The sequence below is a fragment of the Maniola hyperantus genome, chromosome 2 (assembly GCF_902806685.2).
Source record: "Maniola hyperantus chromosome 2, iAphHyp1.2, whole genome shotgun sequence".
NCBI lineage: Eukaryota > Metazoa > Arthropoda > Insecta > Lepidoptera > Nymphalidae > Maniola > Maniola hyperantus.
In genome coordinates this window covers 4,140,904-4,163,113 of record NC_048537.1, presented here as the reverse complement: position 1 = coordinate 4,163,113, position 22,210 = coordinate 4,140,904, and the positions used below count along the sequence as shown (strand labels likewise).

The following is a 22,210-nucleotide window of genomic DNA, read 5'->3' as shown; positions in this document are numbered from 1 at the left end:
TATGGAATTGTGAATGCACGTGACATTTTATCATAATACTAGAGGATGCCCGCGACTTCATCCGCGTGGATTTAGGTTTTTAAAAATCCCGTGGGAACTCTTTGATTTTCCGGGATAAAAAGTAGCCTATGTCCTTCCCCGGGATGCAAGCTATCGCTGTACCAAGTTTCGTCAAAATCGGTTGAACGGATGGGCTGTGAAAGGCTAGCAGACAGACAGACACACTTTCGCATATTTATAATATTAGTATGGATGAGTGTACGTCTGTACGAGTACTATAAGAGAAAAGCTGTAAAAGCCTAGTGGTTAAGACGTCCACCTCCTAATCAGAGGTCGAGTCGATCCCGGGCACGCACCTCTAAAATTCTGTTTGATGGTACAGGCTGCAAAAACCCCAAATTAAAACACAATCCGACGTTTCAAAACCGAAAGTCAAAAAATATGACAAATTCAAGCCAAATTTTAGTGAATCGGGGAAGCCAGCTGACCACGGTTATTTTTCATTATTTTTATTTAGTTTACAATAAATTTACACAAATATCATGTCGTCAGCTAAAACCAGAAGCTTGGAATCGGAGCTCGGCAGCATAGCAGATATAGATATAACTCTACTGACTCTACGTAAACCGACAGATTTGAAGAAAGTCATAGATTCCGTACCGAAACCAATACGGGCTGTGCCAAAAAATGGGCTTCCATTGTGGTACAGACTTGGGCTTGAAAGCAAACTACCAGTTCCTAAGATGCCAGAGGGGAAAATTGTGTTCTCACGCGGCAAGATTGGAGAAGACGTAAGTACGATACTTCGTTCTAACCAAGTTCTAGCAAAGAATACTTAGTAGTACTTAGTTATCTTTGGTACGCCTATTTATACATCGATGGCCCCTACATATTGTCTGTCAATGTCAGACGCTAATGCATAAACGTAGTCTACACCTAGGGAAACACATACTGTACCCGGAGGAGGCGATAATCATCTCGCCCAAGAAGCTGCTGCTGTTCCTAGCGGCAATCAGTATTGGACAAGAACTGTAAAATGGGGGCGAGCCATTGACTTATATGGGGCGATCACAATAGATCTGCAACGGTCAACGTGATACAGGGTCTGGAAAGCCCTGCACAGCCGCCTAATAACAGAAGAAGAAGAAGAGGTATCTTTGGTGGTTCTAGCATTAAACCTGTTCAAGCTAGAACCACCAAATTGCTATTTGGCAATCAGCTATGCTATTTTCTTGGGTCCGAAGCACCAACGCTTGTTATGTTATGTGTGGCACAACTTTTTTCAATCAACACTTAATAAAATAATACCTACACTTTTCTATTTAAGATTTATTTGTCTAGTTAGATATAGGACTCATAACTAAGTTTATTTATTTGTTTGTCCCTGTATGATTCCAATTACCAACCCAACATAGGTATTTTATACGTGGTATCCTGTATCAGAACATTGGTTTCCTTTCGATTTACGTCAATATATTTTCAATGGTGAGAATTGGAATACAAAGGACATCAAAGGCCAAAGCGTCACATAAAAGTGTCTTTCATGTCCCTTTTTTACGTAATTTATACGTTCTTAGTTCAAGGAAACACCAATGTTGTTCTTGGCAATATATTACGGGATTGAGAAGATTGTCTTCGAAGGTTCTAATCAAAATCTTAAGCTATCTAAATATATTGTGTTAAAAATAAAACAATCCGAGTTCTTTGTAATAAATAGCTTGGCACCTCTTGCACACACAAAACTAAGTAGCGTGGCGTAAACCGTGGCGGTCAATTAAGCAATGATTTAAAATACCTTTATCGTTGATTGTGAACTTGAAATGCAGAACTATAAACTCTGAACTAGATCGTTGGCTGTGGGACCAGGGCCTAATGCTGAGCGCCCAGGAATCCCATGAGGTAAAGCTGTTCCTATAAGCCTATACGCAATGCCAATGGTTCGGTCATAAATTAAATAAATAAAAGTGCACATTGGTAAAAACAAACCTATATTTTCGTCATTCCATATAGGCACGTATCTGAAGTTGCCTTACAAATATTTTATACTATAACACTAAGTATAGACTTCCCACAAAAAGTCGGCGTTAAATCAGATAGTTTGTGGTACTCCCGTAGTACCTACAATCTACATCTTTGGATAAAAACTATCTGATACAAAAATCGTCTATGTGCGTTTGCTCTTGAAGGTACGATTTAAAATAGGTAGGTAAAAAGTCTGAGTCAGTGAAGCTACTTACGTAGCAATAAATACTTCAAAAGATCCTTTCTCATATTCGAACGCTAAATAAATATATAAATGGCGCTCGTTTCAGAGTGTTTGAAATGCAAATCAGTTTCTGCTCTTGTAAAGACACCTGAAGGTAGAGATTATCATAAATCAGTCTTTATTCAAGCGTTGTGCTTAGATACCTTATAAAGATTCATTAATGATAACCATGAGACCTTCGTCATGTTTTTGGAAATTAATTTCTTACCACATTTTCGCTTTATAAAGTTGTTTTTCATGAAAAATTTGCTCTTGTATGCGACGGCGATTTAATTCTAAAATCAATTGTGTGTCTTCAATGACTACTCAACATAATATTCTACAGAGAAGTTCAAAATCACACACGGACGGAGTGGAGTGGAGGTGAATCTTTTTAGCTTTATGTACAAATTAGTATAATTACGAGTACCTAATGAAAACAAAAAAAACGCAGAATACTCAAATAAAGCGCGGTCTGTGTGCACTGTGAGTTGTTATTTTATATTATACAAAAGTAACTAAGCTTAGTTTGAACTGTTATCACGAAAGACGCTGTGCCTCGGTGCCTTTGCCGGCGTGCGTTACGGTTTACTCTTCGCTTTTGACCTGTTGCATTCAATGGGAACTAGCCCACTGCCCATAGTATCAGCATTCCTCTAGAAAATTTCAAAAATATTTAATGAAAATTACGAAGTTATAAGCTTGTTGTGTTGAGTCGTTGTCATCGCAAAAACATGGTCACCCCAAGCGTGTGGCTGTGAGTGAACGAGACGGCTGGCGTCGATCGTGCACACTCCCGCTTGCACGGCTCAAATCAGCTGGTGCATACGGTCATTCAACTAGGTGTCTAAACTTGCAAGATTTTAAAGTATTTTTTCAATATAACACATTGTAAAAATGATTGCAATCGATTCTGATTCTGATCTGATTCTGAACAAATTGCCTTCAGGTTTTGCGTATACTAAAACTAACGTTGTATAAAGCCATGCTATTAATAACTATTTTCTGTTTATAATACGAAACTCTATCTTGTCTATGTGTATCTGTGATCATGTTATTTGAATATTCCCTCATCTGTGAATTGCAGAGTAGTCGCTCAAAAGCCGGTGTCGGTTTCCGAGGCATCTGTAAATGTCTATAAGCTTCATAACGTTTAACAGGCACACGTTTGGCTCATGCCCAAGCCTCCTTGGGGTTAAACGTTAAGCCCAATTTAACATTGAAATTGGCTGATGACTTATGAGTACCTACCGACGTTAGAGCTACGTACAAAATTAGGTAAGCCTCTATCACCAACTTGAACTTGTGTGACGCATATTATGCAAATAATGGCGCTGATTCTATTGTTGTTCGCTAAAATAAATTTAGAGTAACTGCATCCTCTTCTTTTTAATATTTCTAAAAAAGGACGGCACATGAATTTTACATTTAAAGGCTCTAAATTTTAGTAAACGATACGCTCGCTACTGGTAGCTGAAGTCACGAGGTCTGACAGCTCTAAATTAAACTTAAAACTGTCAATCTATGTCTGTTCTTTTCATATTATATTAGTAAGAAGAGGATTCGAATGCTCTAAAATTTAGTTGTGCTCAGAATCAGTACCAATATAATTTTTCGTAAAGCATAATATAGGGATAAGAACGTGTTTACGCTAAATTCGCGGGGCAGTATCGTGGCGAGTGCAACTATTTTTATTTTATCATGTACCTAGGTACTTAATTTTAAAAAAATGTTAAATTCTTGTGATGTGAATAATTACTTTATCTGGCCTGGCTGGCTTTACATGACCCGAAACCAGCATTGAAGACAATTGGGTTAGGGTAACAGAAGTCTAGTGACATTTCGGCGGAAGTCTACTAATAGCAACGACGAGGTAAAGTCGATAGCATCCGGAAACTTTGTCATTTTTGACTAAGTAAAATTTTCCGTACCTACGTAAATGCAACCATACAGGTTACGTGGTTCCTACGCTTGTGTGTGTGACATGCGTGCGCGTAGGGTAGACTACATTCATACCTACAGTACCTACGCGGCAGAATATAATGTAAGGTGCCTTGGGGTAATTTTGACAGAAATTTGTATGAGATGATCAGTAATGTCTTTATTTCGGTTAATTATATAAACAATTTTTCTAATTAGGTCCATTTATGATTTACCTCTCTTTACATACTGAAAGATATTTTGAGAAACTTTATATGAGATACTCATAAAGTGGCTAGTTTTTTTTAAATTTTATAATTTAATAAATTGGGTTAGGTATTATGTCTTGGAATTGAGGTAGTTGCGATCTGTCTTGGGGTGTTTCCGAATTTTATCAAAACTGTTTTTTATGGCACTCTAACCGAAGGTTTACGTTTCTTATTCGATGGTTTTTATGCCTGAAACAAAATATTATCACTTTTGCTAGTAGTTTCGCTAAACTATTCTTTTACAGCTTTGTAATTCGGAATTACCCCAGATCTTATTTATTATGAAGACAATATTGATGCATCTGAATTACCCCAGATTGTTTATGAATACCTAGAATGCAAAAACAGAAAGTTGTGACTTGTGACCCTTTACCGAATGCATAAAAACCGATTATCTATCGTTAAAATTAAACATTCGTTCAATTTTCTTACCGTACAAGAAATAACACACAAATTTATTTTATTTTTAATTTTCATGGTGGCTATTTTGAAACTTTTTTATTTGTTTTTATACCTAGATAACGGCATGCAGCGCCGAGCCACTAAATAGAATTAACGTTCAATTAAGTTAGTACGATATCAGCAACAGTAACTAACAGTCGCACTCAGAGTCGCTAACGTTACTTAAGATTGAGTTAAAACGAGACATTTATGTGAGAGATATAGCTCTGTCTCGTTTTAACTAAACTTAAGTAACGATTAAGCGACTCTGAGTGCGGCTGTAAATCACACAGTTTGCAAATAAAGTAATTAACAAAGTTTATTCGTAATTACCTACCAACATTAGTTTCATTTATAACGTTCTAAAAGTGATTTATTATATTATTATGAAAAGAACGTAAGGCGAAGATTGAAAAGGTACAGCCTTCCAAGGTTTAGATTGAACGTTGCGGGTATGTACCTACCTACTTAAGTATTATTAAGGTTCATAAATAAAGAGATCCGTAGGAGAACCAGAGTAACCGACATAGCTCGGCGGGTTGCGAAGTTGAAGTGGCAATGATAAAGCAGCTTTCTATTAAACTGTAACAACCGCTGAAACTTTGCTACCACTGTGACCTAGATGTGAAAAGGTGGGTTTTCTAAAAAACATGTTTAGCTCCTATCTGAGTTATTTTGCAAACTTTAAAATTTTCCAGCGCTAAGCTCGCTTCGTGCTATTTTCTGGAATAAACTTGTATTTCAACTTTCAACATGGTGGTAAACATAAAAGTAATCCATACTAATATTAAGTATAAATGCGAAAGTGTGTCTGTCTGTCTGCTAGCTTTTCACGTCTCAACCGTTCAACCGATTTTAACGAAATTTGGTACAGAGATAGTTTGCATCCCGGGGAAGGACATAGGCTACTTTTATCCCGGAAAATTGAAGAGTTCCCACAGGATTTTCAAAAACCTAAATCCACGCGGACGAAGTCGCGGGCATCAGCTAGTGTTGAAATAAACGCGAAAGCGTGTCTGTCTGTCTGCTAGATTTTTACGACCTATCCATTTAACCGATTTTGATGTTGATATATAGCTTGCATCCCGAGGAAGGATAAGTATACTTTTTGTCCCGGAAAAACAAACCTAAGTCCATGCCGGAAAACTCACGGGCACCATCTATTTGGTAATAATATAGAGCTAGCTTTGATTGACTGTACTTTTTATCTTGAATTCTCAAAGAGTTTCCACAGGATTTTAAAAACTGGGCTTTATTCACGGAAATCCTTGCTTGTAATAGTACGACAAACGAAACAAATTTTTGATTATTTATTTCTTGTGATTTCTTTTAATTTTAGGTTCGTCGTGTCGGACTCGGAAGCGACGCTCCAGCTCCGACATTCGACTTAACGGACCCATACTGCAACAACGTTTCATACGACTATGTGGCCTTGCACGACCCACACTTGGCCCACCACTTTGCCCAGAAACTTGCGAGAAAGAGGATGAAACTCCTGGGCTATTGCACGAAGGACGGCCGAGCGGTGTGCTCTCTGAAAGAATTCAATCAATACAGAAAGTACCTTTACAATCAGTTCATGGATAGAGTTCACATGGAGATGAAGAAAATAGTGAGTTCTGAAACTTGGGAGTAAGAGTCCTTTCACAATACTTGCGGTGCGACGTATTCTACGACAACGCACGACGCATCGTGGGATTTTTTTTAACTTACAACGTAGTTCTTGCGATGCGACGTCGCCTACCGCTAGTATTGTGAAAGGGCCCATAAACTCAAACCGTGATGAGATTAATTTTTGTAACGCGTAGGATCGCACTGTGCAATTTCGCGTCGCAGAGCATCTAAGTTATCTATATTTATTTCTATTTTATGGTATCGCTGTCAGTATAAACCTTTTTGTAACATGAATCACATCGCGACTTCTTGAGTAGCTTGTGTAACGAGCTTGCGGTTTTTATTATGCTACTATGAAAATATAAATCCTCTTTATTCCCTATCCCATGGGAATTTATACGGCCTTCTTCATTGTCTACATTATAAAGGGAACCTCTGTACAAAATACACATTAGCTTTCTGAAATCGAAAGATTTGGTCTGGGTGTTAATAATAGTCTGTCAGCGAGTCAGAAATTTAATGTATTGATGGAGCTTAATTTTTTGCTTTTGAATGAATCGAGGATGAGCGGGCCCGTGACGACCTGACGCTTAAGAAAGTGGAGGTCGACGTATTCCGACGACAGCAGATCTTCGTCAAAGCGGAACGTGCAAGAGAACACATGGAAAAGGTGACGAAGGAGCATGCTGACGAATGGGCCGAGAAAAAGAGATTGTAAGTACCTACAACAAGTATTTTTTTTTTAAAGAATTTTAGCCATGTTAAATAACTAATATTCCCCTTCCCTCTCCAACTAAGCGTCAAGCTTGTGCTAGGAGTAAGTACGACAATAGTGCAACGGGTGGGGTTTGAAGTTTGAACCATCGACCTTTAGGTTTTCAGTCCACTCCTTTAGCCATTGAGCTATTGAGGCTCATAAATATAAATTTAAATTAACCCGTTCAAGTTAAATGTATAGACTGAGAGAGCTGATCATCTTTAAACGGCTGAATAGATTTCTATCAAACATCTAGGAACCAACTTGATAACGTGCGCTTTCGAATACAAATAACGGGTCCCTTTAAGTGTATCGGAAGTCAGAATACGCATCAACTAAAGTTCCGTAGCTATGGTTTTTTTTTAAGAGTACCAACTGTTTTTATATTTCGCTGACATTCAGTAGGTACTTACTAGGTAGGAACTTAGAGCAAAACAAAGTAATCTTGAACGAAACAATATAACAAATCCGCCCTGTAGGGTAGTAGGTTCCTACTTAAGTAGGTACCGTCTATTGAAACTACTTTGTAACGGGATGGTAACAAGTCTTCAGTATATAGATTACATTTTTGCACAAAAAATTCGGACTACATTCTATAAAAAGAGATTTTCTTTCGATTTTTTAAAGATAAAAACAACTTTTTTCTTGCAACTGCACTATTTTATTTTGCCACACACTTTCAGTTGAGCTGGCATAGAGCCAGGCGTTTACATCGCACTGGCAACAAAGACGACATAAATTTATACCCTTGATAATAGTTTTGCACAATATTAAATACTTAGAATCGTTTCAGTGGATAGTAAATGCTTTATTCTCCGTTAAGGTGCGAATCCCATAGAATAAAATATAGAGGTATAGAGACGTTTCAATCACAAAGAATAGATATCCGTTGGTTTTATTAGTTTAATTAACTATTACTTATGTTATATTTTGTAAGTGCAGCATATATTTGAAGTCCGACTTCAAAAAAGAGGGAGGCCCTTTTTTGAAGTCGGTTAATTAAAAAGGGTGTCAGTCAAGGAAAACAGCCTGAATAAATATTACTAAGGAACCAAAATATTACAAAACAGCCTCTAAGTACGTGGGTTGTTACCCTGCACTGAAATGATTAATTGCCCCCGTTTTATTATTCCGAAGAATGGATACAATGTTTTATTTTACGCGGTGCTAACTTTTTGCCAGAGTTATACGTATAATTGTATAATTATTCTGTCACTCAACTTTTAAAATAATATGACATTATTATAAATATGAATAGAAATGTAATAATAATATGATCTGCCTACTATTGTATTTTTCTGATTGCTTTAGGAGCTTTTTTGATGTAACAGTCGCAGACTATGTAAACGATAAAAAAGCCTGGATTTGACTCGCTCCAGCAATGCACGGGGCTGCAATGGCTTGTATAGTACGGTATAATAACATTGTAAATTGAAAAATTAGAAAGAGCAACCGCTGAGTTTCTTGCTGGTTCTTCTCGGTAGGAACGGCATTCTGAACCAGTAGTAAATTAAAACTACCTGACTATTCATAAGTATTTGTAAAAAGTTTACATGAATAAAAAAACATTCTATTCTATTCTATTCTAACCATCGGCGGTTTAAAAAAGCATTGTACTTATTTATTTATGTATAGGTAGATAGGTAGAAATATCGCAATTCACAAAACATAAAATAAATAACAATAATTAAAATAGGTAGGTATACAAATTGTGTTTTGAAATCAGGTTGGAGCAAACGAAAACTAGGTAAATTGGATGCATAAATTCAGTTATTTCATTTTCTACTGAAAAGGATGAAAAGTACCAGGAAACGGCGAAACACTCCATAGTCAAAAGGAATATCTGCAGGATCTGCAGGAATATCTGAATTCACACAAAGGCGAAAACGAAAGAAAGATCTGGTTCAAGTGCGTGTTGATTCATTCATAATGATTTTGAAGTACCTTTTCAACTAGGTATCATATCAGGAGGTCCTACTCTATTTTTTTTTCAAAATTGAAATATTTAATTTTCACACACCGCTCAAAGAAATTTGTATTTATAGGTACTTAGGTATCGTTAAAAGTTATACATACTTATATCAATATTTCACAAGTAAAATCCAGGTACATTTCCCCGGAGTTTTCTTTCAGATAACTGTTCTCAATTGTTACAGACGTCCTTTGTACGTTTTGAAAAAAAAAGCTCATTATTTTGATTGCCTTTTGGATTCAATTTAAAGCATTTTATTGCTGTTTTGTACAAATTGATCCAGAACATTATTTAAAACACTTTGTAAACCAATTTCGAGGAATTTTAGCCGACTATTTGTTAGGAAAATAGAACATGCGTTGTAAATTGCAGTAATTGTAAAATGTAGATATTATACGAATATTATACTGTACTTACCTATTACTAAATCCAAATGTTTATGGGCGGTGGTAATCACTTAACATCAGGTGACCCGCCTGCTCGTTTGCTCGCTATCTCTATTTTAAAAAAAGACAATAACCTTATAAATAAATCAACAAATTAATAAATAAATACCTAAATGTTTTATTTACAAAATTGTGGGCATAACAAGTTAACAATAACACAACAGTCCCTTACACAATCAACTGTCACCGACAGTGTGCAAATATTTAGGTTGAAATTAATATTAACATTTATAAATAAAATCGGAAACTTTAGTCACTTAATTATACTCGTATATAATGTCAAACAGTACAATTTCAAATTACGCAGTCAAATTATACAATTAACCTTAACTTAACAATTAAAATTAATATTATATAAGACTAGGTATATACTTGCTTGCACTATAAATAAAGCAATCTCGATTTTCACTCGACGTTCATAACTCAATTGGTCATCCGATAGCCATCTCCCGTCTCCGATAACATGCTCGTAACTAACTGAAATTAATTTGCTTCCACTTGTATATAACTGCATTTTCCTTTAACGAAATTAACATTTCAATGTATTCAAATCCTAACCCGTCTTGCGCAATCTAGCTTTCATCAAGCTGGTAAACTTGGTTTACATTTGCATAACCCATTTAGGCGAACCATTCGTCAAGCCGTCCACGCTCCACGCTGTAGGTAGCTACAATCCAATATAAGCACAAGTAGATTTTAGATCCATCAAGCGAAACCTAAAAGCCTACACCAGTAGTTCTGGCACCTACATGAATACTTACCTAATAATCCTATTAATATTATACACTACAGCTGCCCCGGCGAACTACGTACCGCCTACATTTTTTAAATTTTTCTCTTCGTAAGAATTGTCATCGTACTTCGAGGAATATTATAAAAAAAGAATGAATGAAATAAAAATGAAAAAGTGGTGCATACGAAACAGATCGTAAAATATTTTTGACTGTACGTAAAAGTCCAAACAATGTCAATACGCAACTAGTAGTTTGTGACAAACTGTACCTAACTTTAAATGCTTGTGGTGAATACATAACTGTCCACCACCAGCACAAAGCATAGCCAGTTCAAAGCCGAGACAAAAGAGAAGGGCTTATTGTTGAGCTTGACATGACATGACCAAATCGACTAGTTATGAATTCTGACACAGAAGTAATTGCCGCGACCCAAAAGCGGCGTTGAGATACATTTAGAATGTCCGTTCAAAATGAATATTTCTGCGCAGGTAATTTATAAAATTTGTAATACTGTAGGTATCTTAAATGTTAAATATTAATTTTGCAGGGCAAAAGAACAAGAGAAGAAAATCCAAGAGAGGATGAAGTATCTGGCCGAATTCAACGCGAAGCAGCGCAAAGAGCGGGCATCCAAAGCGCGGGAGAAGCAAAACCGTATCAAACAGAGGGTGCAGGCTGCGGCCGAGATGGAACTGCGGCGGAAAATCACCATGATACGACAGTGGAGGACCAATGAAAGGAAACGGTTAAATCGTTTGAAGCAGGACAGGGAAGCGAAACAGAAGTGGAAAGAAGACGACGTACGTAATATTACCCATTATGCAACCAATTTGAGCTGTGATAACCTAGTGGTTAGGACGTCCGCCTTCTCGGATCGGAGGATTGGAGGTCGGGGGTTCGATCCCGGGCACGCACCTCTAACTTTTCGGAGTTATGTGCGTTTTAAGTAATTAAATATCACTTGCTTTAACGGTGAAGGAAAAACATCGTGAGGAAACCTGCATGCCTGAGAGTTCTCCATAATGTTCTCAAAGGTATAATGAAGTCTACCAACGCGCACATGGCCAGCGTGGTAGACTATGGCCAAACCCTTCTCACTCTGAGAGAAGACCCGTGCTCTGTAGTGAGCCGACGATGGGTTGCTCATGATGATGATGATGAACCAATTTGAGATTATTATTTTAGCCTGCGGACATAGGCCTTTTCCATCGAGGGCCACTCGGTCCTCAGCCTTCCTTATACAGCTAATTCCCGTCACCTTTTTCTTGACATCGGTTATTTTTAGCGTTTAAACTATCGTGACTGATTTTCACTATAAATTCAACTTCATCGGTCCTTCTTGATAGAGGACGTCTCACACTAAATACGGTGCGCATATTTGCACAATTAAGAATTTTCCGACTCCAACTGCCATCTCTTTTACGACAATCATTTGGGATTTAATTTATTTCTATACATAAAATAACGCATTGGCGGTTCCTCTGGTGCTGCAAATGTTCATGGGCGACAGTAATTACTTAACATTTGTTCGCTATTTTTATTTAAAAAAAAAGAACTATTGCCGGTATATGAGCTTTCTATTGTGGGAAATGACACAGCAAACTTTTGGACACTATCTTATTAGGACAACCAGTCGCGCTACCAACAAATTGTATACGGCTCTTTGGAGGGTACCTTTCCTGGTGTGAGGTGTCCGCTTGGTTGCGCCACCACTGGTGTTTTAATGAGACATTTCCCTAACGGTGAAAAATGATAAGTATAAATATTTGTTATACCTTTACTTATTAAAAGTGATTGGTTGTTTAGGCAAATAATAAATGGAAGGCCCGTGTGGATGCTCAGAACCAAAAAATACAGGAAGAAGCTATTTTATTGAAATTATACACGGATGACATGAATGCGGCTGCTATGAGAAGAGCGAAGTAAGTTCTCTAAGATTCCTTTATTATTTTAAGGTAAGATTAGCTATAATTAGCTAAGCTATTAGCTATTTCTAAATTAGGATGGTAAATAATATCTTTACGAGCAGGTAGTAAGTAATATGATAATAATTGACGTCCTCATCTTTTTCTGTATATATAAAATTCAAAGTCCTGACTGACTGACTGACATATATATCAACGCAAAGCCTAAGCCGCTGGTCTTAGAAACATGAAATTTTGAGGGTGTGTTCTTTGTAAAGAGTAGGTATCCACTAAGAAAGGATTTTTCGAAATTCTACCCCTAAGTGGGTTAAATAGGGGATGAAAGTTTGTACGAAAGTACGTCATTTTTCAAGTTATTTGCATGAAAATTGGTATTCGGGTTTTCGGTCACAAATGACGAAATACGTGTTCCAAGATTTTCGGAAATTCAACCCCCACCTCTATTTTCTAAATTCCACCGGAGCGAAGCCGGGGCGGGTCAGCTAGTTTTATCATAATCTAGTTGATCTGCTGAATAAATCTCCGCTCCGCTCTGCTTCAGTGGACCCTTATCGCTACATTTCGCTGCACACCTAAATTATCAAAATCCATCTATGTGTTAAAAAAGTAAAAATGTAAGTAGTAAATACTATTCTCAATTTTCAGGAGAGCAGAAATCTGCGCATACAACACCGATTTAGAGCTTCAACGTATAAGACTGGCGAATTTCAAACTAATGCACGGGGGCGATTTGAAGGCTGCAAAACTTGTGCGAAAAATGGGAGTTGAGTTCGAAAAAGTAAGTGCACAAAACTTTTTCCGAAAATATTGTTATGCAACATCCTTTTCAAGGGTACGCTCCGCTGTCCGTCCGTCCGTCCGTCTGTCTTACAGCGGGCTTCGTGAACCGTACCTAGAAAGTTGAATTTACCACAGAATGTATTGCATTACAGTAATGCCGCTATAGCAACAAATAATAAAAACCTTCAAAATGGCTGTCATGAAAATTAAAGAAAAATTAAGAAGTCTTATTTCTTGTACGTTGGTACGAAAGCCTAGGTGTGCGAGTTCGACTCGCACTTGGCTGATTTTTAAACATAGCTGTTTGGATGTACCTATTAGAATAACGCAACGGTGCTGTTGTTATTTCCGAAATTCTTATTCCTGTCTCAGACAGAAAGTTAATCCGTCATTCCGTCATTGTTCTTCCGGAGATTCAGAGGTGATAATGACAAATTGCTCTTTGTCAAACTTTTTTCAATTTTTCATAAATTAGTTCTAATGGGAAGAAAACTAGGTATAGATGAAAAATAACGAGCGTTAGGGTTAACAAAAGTTTTTTACACACACGGAAAATCTGTTCAACTTAACAATTTTATTTGAAATTCTGATTCTTTGGGTGGGTTTTCTTACTCCACCCGAATTGATTAGTTTGGGATGTATAGGTATTTGACGCACAACAGGGCACAGGGGTTTATTAGAATTAAATTATTCTCAGTACAATCTGCTTTTCAACTTTTGGTACTAGAGTCTTAAATTATTTATTCTACGTGACATAGGCTGTCCTACAAGAAATAAATAAATTTGAAATAAGTACATAATTTCAAATATTTCAATTATATCTAAACTAAAATCTAACAACAAACAATAGGTCGCAAACTCAGCATGGCCGAGCATTGATAATAATGCTCAGCGCTGGTTTATTAATAAATGGTATTTTATTTTATTTATGTTCTGAGTTTGGTTTTAGTATAAGCGAGGCGCAAAAGGCATGTCTAAGGAGCTAGCGCAACGATTGGCGTCAGAAGCTATGACGATGGCGGTGTCAACGCAGGGGGATGCGCTGATGACCCTCGGGCAGGCTCGCACTAGGATGGACATTGAGACCCTACTGCCCAGTGCACCATTGAAATTGCTGGATGAGGTACTAAGACGATTATACTCCCGATCTAGACCATTGTTTTGCTATTTGACTATTTTCTCGCCCAAGAAAGTTAATGTCAATCGATGTATGATTCCGTGTTAAGAGAGAGATAAATAGGTATACTTAGATAGGCATAGCTGATCGCGCTGACTACAACACTGCCTGCAGAGATAATTTGAGTATTACAAGTATAGATTAATCAGTTCTTCTTAAACAGTGTACTATCTAGATGGTGTAACTTGGCTGGTATGAATTGCCTTGTAATAAATTATCTCTGCTGTCGGCGAGAACTCTATCTCTACTAGTTCATCGCAACAAAAAGACTCTCTCTTCGCGGTCAAAATACTTGCATAAGTAGTTTGCGTAGAAATTTGTTAATAATATATTTCCGGCAGAGGCAATGTAGGAATTTATAATTTCTAAATTGCCTCTGATCTGGTCTGGTGGGAGGGTTCGGCTGTGGATAGTTACGACCCTAGCTAGCGGCAAAGCTGTGCCACCAAGCGAGGGTTCTGGCAGGTACTTTGCCGCGTAGAAACCGGGGTTATGGCTTTAATAAAACAGCCACGTCCCTTCCAAGCTAGCCCTAGTTTATCATTGCAGATACTCGAGTCATCAATTAGGGAGTTTGCTCGAAGGCGGGTACATTTACTGCTGCGTGATATTCAACGAATGGTGCGATTAAGGGCTGCAGTTGTCTTCTTTGGGAACATACGACCGGCTCCTAAGAAACGGTAAAAATCTTAACACTAGATCATGCCCGCGACTTTATCCAATTTCGTTTTTTTTTACTTTTTCCGGGATAAAAAGTAGTTTGCGTCTCCAGAATGTAAGCTATCTGTGTACCAAATCAATGACGCCCGCAGTTTTGTAATTTTATTTGGTGGATGTCTAGGTTTCTTAAAATCCCATGGGAACTCTTTGATTTTCCGGGAATAAAGTAGCCTGTGTCTTTTCCCGGAATGCAAACTATCTCTGAACCGAATTACGTCAAAATAAATTAAACAGGTGGGATTAAACAGACAGACATATTTTCACATCACTACCCATATTATAAATGCAAGAGTGTGTTTATTTGTGTTGGTCCTTCAATCTACGTCGCAACTGATCAAGAAATTGACGTGATTTTTGCAGATATTATATTCAACTAGCTGCCCTGGCGAACTTCGTACCGCCTAACAGTTGATTCAAACTTTTTAAATTTTTCTCTCCGCAAGAACCATCCTCGTACTTCAAGGAATATTATAAAAAAAAGAATTAGCGAAATCGGTTCAGCGGTTCTCGAGATTTGCGATGAGCAACACATTTAGTGATTCATTTTTATATATTATAGATGACATGTAGAGAGGCACAGGCTACTTTATATGCCGGAAAATCAAAGAGTTTCCACGGGATAAAAAAAACTAAATCGACACGGACGAAGTTGCAGGCATTTAATTTATAATATTAATATGTTACAAGGGAACTAAAGCAGCCGCGGCGGGTTCACCAGATAGCGTCTGAGCTGAGTGGACACATCGGTGGGGCTGGTGGACGCAGTGGCTCCATCGCCTTCGGTGAAGTAGAGAATATTCCGCCCGTCACCATCTTCGATACGGAGATGAAGAGTATTAAGGATAGGCCGCCTACACCTGTGGTACGCTTTAAAAATAAAATTCCCGCCCACAACAGGCGGGTAAGTCCCATTTGTTCTATAGTACTTGACGTCATTGGACAAAGTGAGACAATTTAATCCTAATTAGTTCCTTAGAACAATTGAGATTTCTCTTTCTTTAATTGTTCTATAGAACAAAGTAAAAATGATCCTGGTGACATTTCGCCACGAAAAAAGTTTGTTATGACGTCAAAGAAAAGCAAGTTCGAGGTGAAATGCTAGTATGTAGTTCTATGCAACAAGTTAGGATGATTGTCTCATTTTGTCCGATGACGTCAAGTCCTATGAAACAAATGGGACTTACCCCCAACAGGCAATAGCCTTGTGGTTAAGACGTCGGAGGAGACCCGTGTTCAGTAGTGACCCAGCGATGGGTTGATGATGATGCCCGCAATTTGCACACGCAAATTTCGGTTCTTTTAAATCCTGTGGGAACTCTTTGATTTTCCGAGATGAAAAGTAGTATCCAGCAAGCTATCTCCGTACCAAATACGCGATAATACGTGCGAATTCATTGGTGTGGATTTACTTTTAAAAATCCCGTGGAAATATTTCGAGAAAAAGTACCTACGTCCGTCCTAAGCTACCTACCAAATAAGATACTACAATATCGATAAAATCGTTTAAAAACGGATGAGCCGTAAAAAGCTAAAACACTTTCGAATTTATTAGTGTGGATGCTTCTATTCCAGCCATCTAAAACCAAATTGGCAGAGGTGACATTCATAGATCGTCTTGAAGATTTACCAGACCCAATCGCTCATCCCAGCTACTTACCTGAGAGAAAGAAACTGCTTGAGGTACCTAATGTTACCCAAATTCATAGATATTACTATTAAGTATTTTAAAGAATGCCTATCTATGGTGGCCCATCACTCAAATAATGTTTAGAATTTGAGCATCTATGAAACTTCTGAAAGTACATAAGTATTAGGATTCCGTACCCGAACCCTCCGTTGTCCGTCCATCCATCCGTCCGTCTGTCTGTCAGCGGGCTTATATCTTGTGAACTGTAATAGGTAGAGAGTTGCAATTTTCACACAATGTGTATTTCTATTGCCGCTGTAACAAATAATAAAAAATTGAAAATGAACTGCAACGAAAATAAAAATATTTTAAAAGTGTTATTTATGCATATACGGGTACACGTATGTACGGGAAGAGTTTCGTACCATCGTTCGGAAATAAGGCTTTTAATTTTTTTCAATTTGGTACTTTTTCAAAATGTTTTTTTAATCAACAGAGGATGTTTCCGTGATGGTCCCATAAAATTTCTGGATCCAACTCCTCAATCCTGATGCTGCAGGGTTACTGCCCGCCTAAGTTATCAAGATTTTGGAAGTGTTCATAGTGAATTAATGTTGAAGAAAGAATTAATATTATTAATCATCAGATGGTGAATGCTGCAGCGAGACAGATCTCACGTATGGTCAACCAGCGGGTGCACGATGGTATGGACGTTACGATTGGCACCGTGACTCTACCACATATGAGGCACCCTAGTAAGAGTCTTTCAGTTAGTTTTACAGTTTAATATTTGGACCACCTCTGGTCTAGGTATGACTGTCCAAAAATTTTGCACTCAATACACCTCATAGCAACGAACCATTTTGTTTCATCATAATCGACCCATCTTCGGCCTACTGCTGAGCACATGTCAGAATGAGAAGTTTTTAGGTAATAATCCGTACCTCTAAAGGAAAAACGGAACCTTTATAGGATTTGTTGTCTGTCTGTCTGTCTGTCTGTCAAGAAACCTAATATAGGGTGCTTCCAGTAATTGACCATAGAATCAATCAAATTTGGCAGGTAGATAGGTCTTATAGCACACGTGAGGGGAAAAGTCCAAAAACCGTGAATTTGTGGTTACATCACAAAAAAAAATGACGTTCATGAACAAATAATTAGTATTTTCAACATTCAAAGTAAGATTAATATACCAAGTTGGGTATCATATGAAATAACTTCACCTGTAGGTATATTCTAAAACAGATTTTTATTTTTTAATGCATTATAATTTTTAATTTATCGAAATATAAAAAATACGACTGTAGTACGGAACCCTCGGTGCACGAGTCTGACTCGCGCTTGGCCGGTTTTTTTCCAGTGGAATGGGGCGAAGCAGTGGAGGCGCTGGCTTCAGCCGTGGTTGATAACAGAGTGAATAAAGATAATGCAGAGATACGACGTGTAAGCGAGTTCCTAGTGCACCGGATACTGAGGTCGTTGCTAATGGAAATGAAGGAGGAGAAAATGAAGATGGTACGACTTCTGTTTAATTTTCTTGTTGCTATTTAAGAGACTAGAACTAGAAGAGATGAAAATGAGTTATCAGTACCCTTATTATAAATGCAAAAGTGTGTTTGTTTGTTGGTTTGTCCTTCAATCACGTCGCAACGGAGCAACGGATCGACGTGATTTTTTGCATGGATTAAAGACCTGGAGAGTTACATACTAGGTTACTTTTTATCCCGGGAAATTAAAGAGTTCCCACGGGATTTCTAAAAACCTAAATCCACGCGTACGAAGTCGCGGGCATCAGCTATTTGGTAAATAAAGGAATTTTAGAAGATAGTAGGAAAATTCTAGGAAAAAAAGTTTTAAATTTTAGCTCTTTAAATTCTAGCTTATGCCCGCAACTTCGTCCGCGTGCATGACATTAATTTCAAACCCCTATTTTACACCCTTATGGGTTAGCTTTTCAAAAATCCTTAGTGGATGTCTACGTCATAATAGCTATCAGCATGTCAAACAACCTGATCCGTACCTTCAGTATTTAGAACTATGCGTTGATAGATCAGTGAGTCAGTCATCTTTTCCCTGATATACAATTTTAGATTTAGATTGGGTATAAGTTAATGTGGTGCCTGGTAGACTGGCCAAAACCCTACTCACTCTGAGAGGAGACCCGTGCTCTGTAGTGAGCCGGCGACGGGTTGATCATGATGATGATGATTGTTAAGTTTGTTGAATTTTACAACACACAAATAAAACAAAACTAGCTGGAAGGTATGTGGTATATAGAGGGCATGTAGATGTGACATGATGAAAAGTTTAAAGTCATATACACAAATTCAAGACCATGAAAAATGCGAATTTGCAATAGATATGCAAATGATTTTTGTTTTTATTTTTGTTTTTGGTCTAACTGAATAACAATTATTTAGTCACAGTGGGTATAGTACGAGTCGATACATCTAGACAATGTTTTTATATTCTGAGTAGGTATCTGTCGAAACACGTGTAACGATAACGATAAATACGTGTAAACTCTACACATATAGCGGAATTGAAAGGACCGGGTGTTTTATTGCGTTATAAAGAGTTTTCGTTAAACGAAGATTAAGAGGAAACGATATATTTTTACGAATAATAGAAATAAGACGACAGTAGTAGAGTACAGTTAAGTAAACAAATAAGGCATTCACAACAAACAAATGAACACATTTACAAGGACTTCAGTGTGTGTACGAAATATTTACGACTTTAGGTATATGAATATACCTACTTAGTGTTTGAAAGTCAGTGAAATTAATGTTTCTTGGTCTTAATAATGACGTATTGTTTCGCTATTGAGAGTGATTGCTACGCTATATAGAGTGTTTCGATATAAGGGTAAAAATGTTAACCAAACGAACCTAAGCAATTTCTACATTTTAAGGAGTTTTTCATTAAATTGAAGTTCGCAATATAGAGTTTACAATGTAATCTGAAAAGTGTGTTTGTCTCTCTGCCTATACCCGCTTTTGGCGAAATTTATTTACAGAGATAGTGTGCAGTCTGGAAACGGACATAGGATATTTTTATCTCGCAAAATCAAAGCGTTCCCAAAGAACTTTAAAAATTTCTTGATCTACGCAGTCATGTCACAAAAATCAGAAAGTTAGCAAAAAATAAATTTCTACACTCGGAATCTATCAACGTTGTCGAGAAGTGTAAACTCCTACTAAGCCTACTGAAAAACAAAACAAAAGGAGGCGACGTAAATACGTTTTGTATTCTAATTACCTACCTGTTCGCTTCTTAATAATAGCTGAGTGGTTCTGAAACAGACTGCTATTGGTACAATAGATTTGTTATAGTGTGTTAGATACCTATCTATTGTAAATATTAAATAGGTATTACCATAAATATTACATTTTGATAGAAAGCGAAAGCTTATCTAATATACTGAATATAGTTGGACGAATTTGGGTTCTGGTAAAACATAATATTTTTGTGATATCATGCAGCATGCTGGTTACCGACCTAGCAGATAAAATATACTATTTAATAGATAGTCGTACCAATTAACCTAATAGGCAGACGGCAGACGTAGAAAAACTTAATTTACACTAATGATTTTACATCGATAGATGTACCTAGATGCCTACATCTCTTTTACACACAAAGTAGGGATCATAGGACCTTTAAAATGGAAATACCTATCAATGTTTTACATTGCTCATCTGGGCACACAAACGCCTGCTTTGGTACTAAAATACTAAACCAGAAAAGTCGACTAAATAATGTCCTCGTTTGAAACTTTAAAAGGGAAAATTTGCACACATTTCTACGAATTCGTTAGCAAATTATGTACAGGCGGGTTTAATAAAAGTTTCAGTAGGTAATACCCACAACTCGTATCTTGAAGTTAGAACAAAAGTTTGCTGAACAAATTGTGTTTTCGTCACGTCTGCCATTCAAAATTTCCATTCCGATTAATAGAATCTGTATAAAATGTATTTTACTTAGCTAATGAACCTTGTATTATAATGCCTAGGTACTCAGTTATTTTATAACGGTCTTAGGTACCACAGAATAATATAATAGTACTAGTCTTACTTAGATTACGCAACTTAAGGTGACGCAGGACGCTCGACCGAAATTGGCAGCGCACGTGGGTAACATGTTTGCTTTTCACTGAGAGGTACGATGATTTACGAAAAAGGTTTAGGAAAAGTATTTTTGAGAAAAAACTGCTGAATTTATGTTTGCAAAGTAAAGTTATTTCAACTAATGAATAAATAAACTACGTCTAATGATAAATTGTTTTAGAATTTTCATATCCCTAATCTTATTTATTTACGCCCAAAGTTGTAATTAATTTAGTGTTAAAATAGAAATCTTTTGAGCCTCGTAACTTTTAAATTTAATGTTTTATGTATCAATAAACCTAGATAATGACGAGATAAATCGATATAATTACGTAGTAGTTTTGTGCGTACAATATCGAATATTGTTGTAATTTCCTTCCTACGTTTGTATGAAGAAAGCACTGAACTGAGTCCCCTTAAGCTGGATGTATGGAAAAAATAATTTTGTTAAGAGAATTTTGTTTTACACTTTTTGTTTTATTTCACAGAAGCAGAGGGCTTCATCTGAAGAGCAAAAAGATTTCTACGTTCCCAGTAATGTTACTGCTGGCTAATTTTTCACTTTTCAATAATCTACCTAATTAGTTGAATTTTTGTACGGCTATCAAGCCTAAAGTGTTCTATAATGACGTTCTAAAATGTCGTTTTTATACTGTTGTAAATATTTATCAATTTACTTTGATATTCTTTGTAACTTTTACTTTCGATTTTATCGAAAATTTTTTGAAAAGAGAGGAGTACTTACCTTTTCAAAGTTTTTCGCGTTACTTGTTAAACTTTTGTAGTGTAGGTAGGTACTTATATATTTACTTTTTCTTCTACAAAATTGTTTCATTTGTGAATAAAGCATACTAAACAAAAACATGGTATTAATTTAAATAGGTAAGTACGAAGTTTTATATGATTATTTATTTTCCTTGATCCATAAAATTGGGAAAAGAAGATCACATTTGCATTTAGTAAAAAAACATGTTTTGTAAGTAAGTCATATCAGGACTAAATTAGGTATTTACCTACTGTGCGTAGATATTTACCTACAGTTTTAACTTAGTACAAAAATCGCTTGAATAAAGCTCCAGACTTAACATTAGCACGTGTTCCATCCTTCACAGTAAAAGCCTGTAATAAGCAGGCACTCAGCCAGGCTGAAAGTACCACGAGTGGCTGGCTGAAGTGTCGCTACGTGATCAGCATTCGATACCCGCCTGTAACTACATTATAAAGGCAACGAGGTACCTACCTACCCTTTATGATGGACCGCGTCGTCGTTATGAGGAGACGAGAATAGGCTATAGCTGTAGGCTAGGTACCAACTATTTTACTTTACACTCTACGCCTACGGCGTAGGCAGGCGGGTCTACGTTACAATATTAGGTATAATACGAACAAAATGAGTTCTCATGCGCCAGTTTAACTGTCACGTGAAAAGTACGATTTTCTTATTTTGTTTTATGGCTTGAAAGTACGATTTTAG

At 37.0% G+C, this 22,210-nt stretch overlaps 1 protein-coding gene across 1 annotated transcript; it reads left to right on the top strand.

The window, feature by feature from the left end:
- The first annotated feature begins 542 nt into the window (after positions 1-542).
- Positions 543-21,582, top strand: LOC117995215 (uncharacterized). The gene is made up of 13 exons (XM_034983220.2): positions 543-791; positions 6,215-6,487; positions 7,052-7,203; positions 10,946-11,198; positions 12,205-12,320; positions 12,969-13,101; positions 14,053-14,226; positions 14,830-14,960; positions 15,688-15,862; positions 16,573-16,680; positions 17,274-17,382; positions 17,988-18,142; positions 21,225-21,582. Exons 1-13 carry the CDS (start codon positions 543-545, stop codon positions 21,288-21,290), a joined length of 2,094 nt encoding a protein of 697 aa, XP_034839111.1. The 3' UTR covers positions 21,291-21,582.
- Positions 21,583-22,210: the final 628 nt, after the last annotated feature.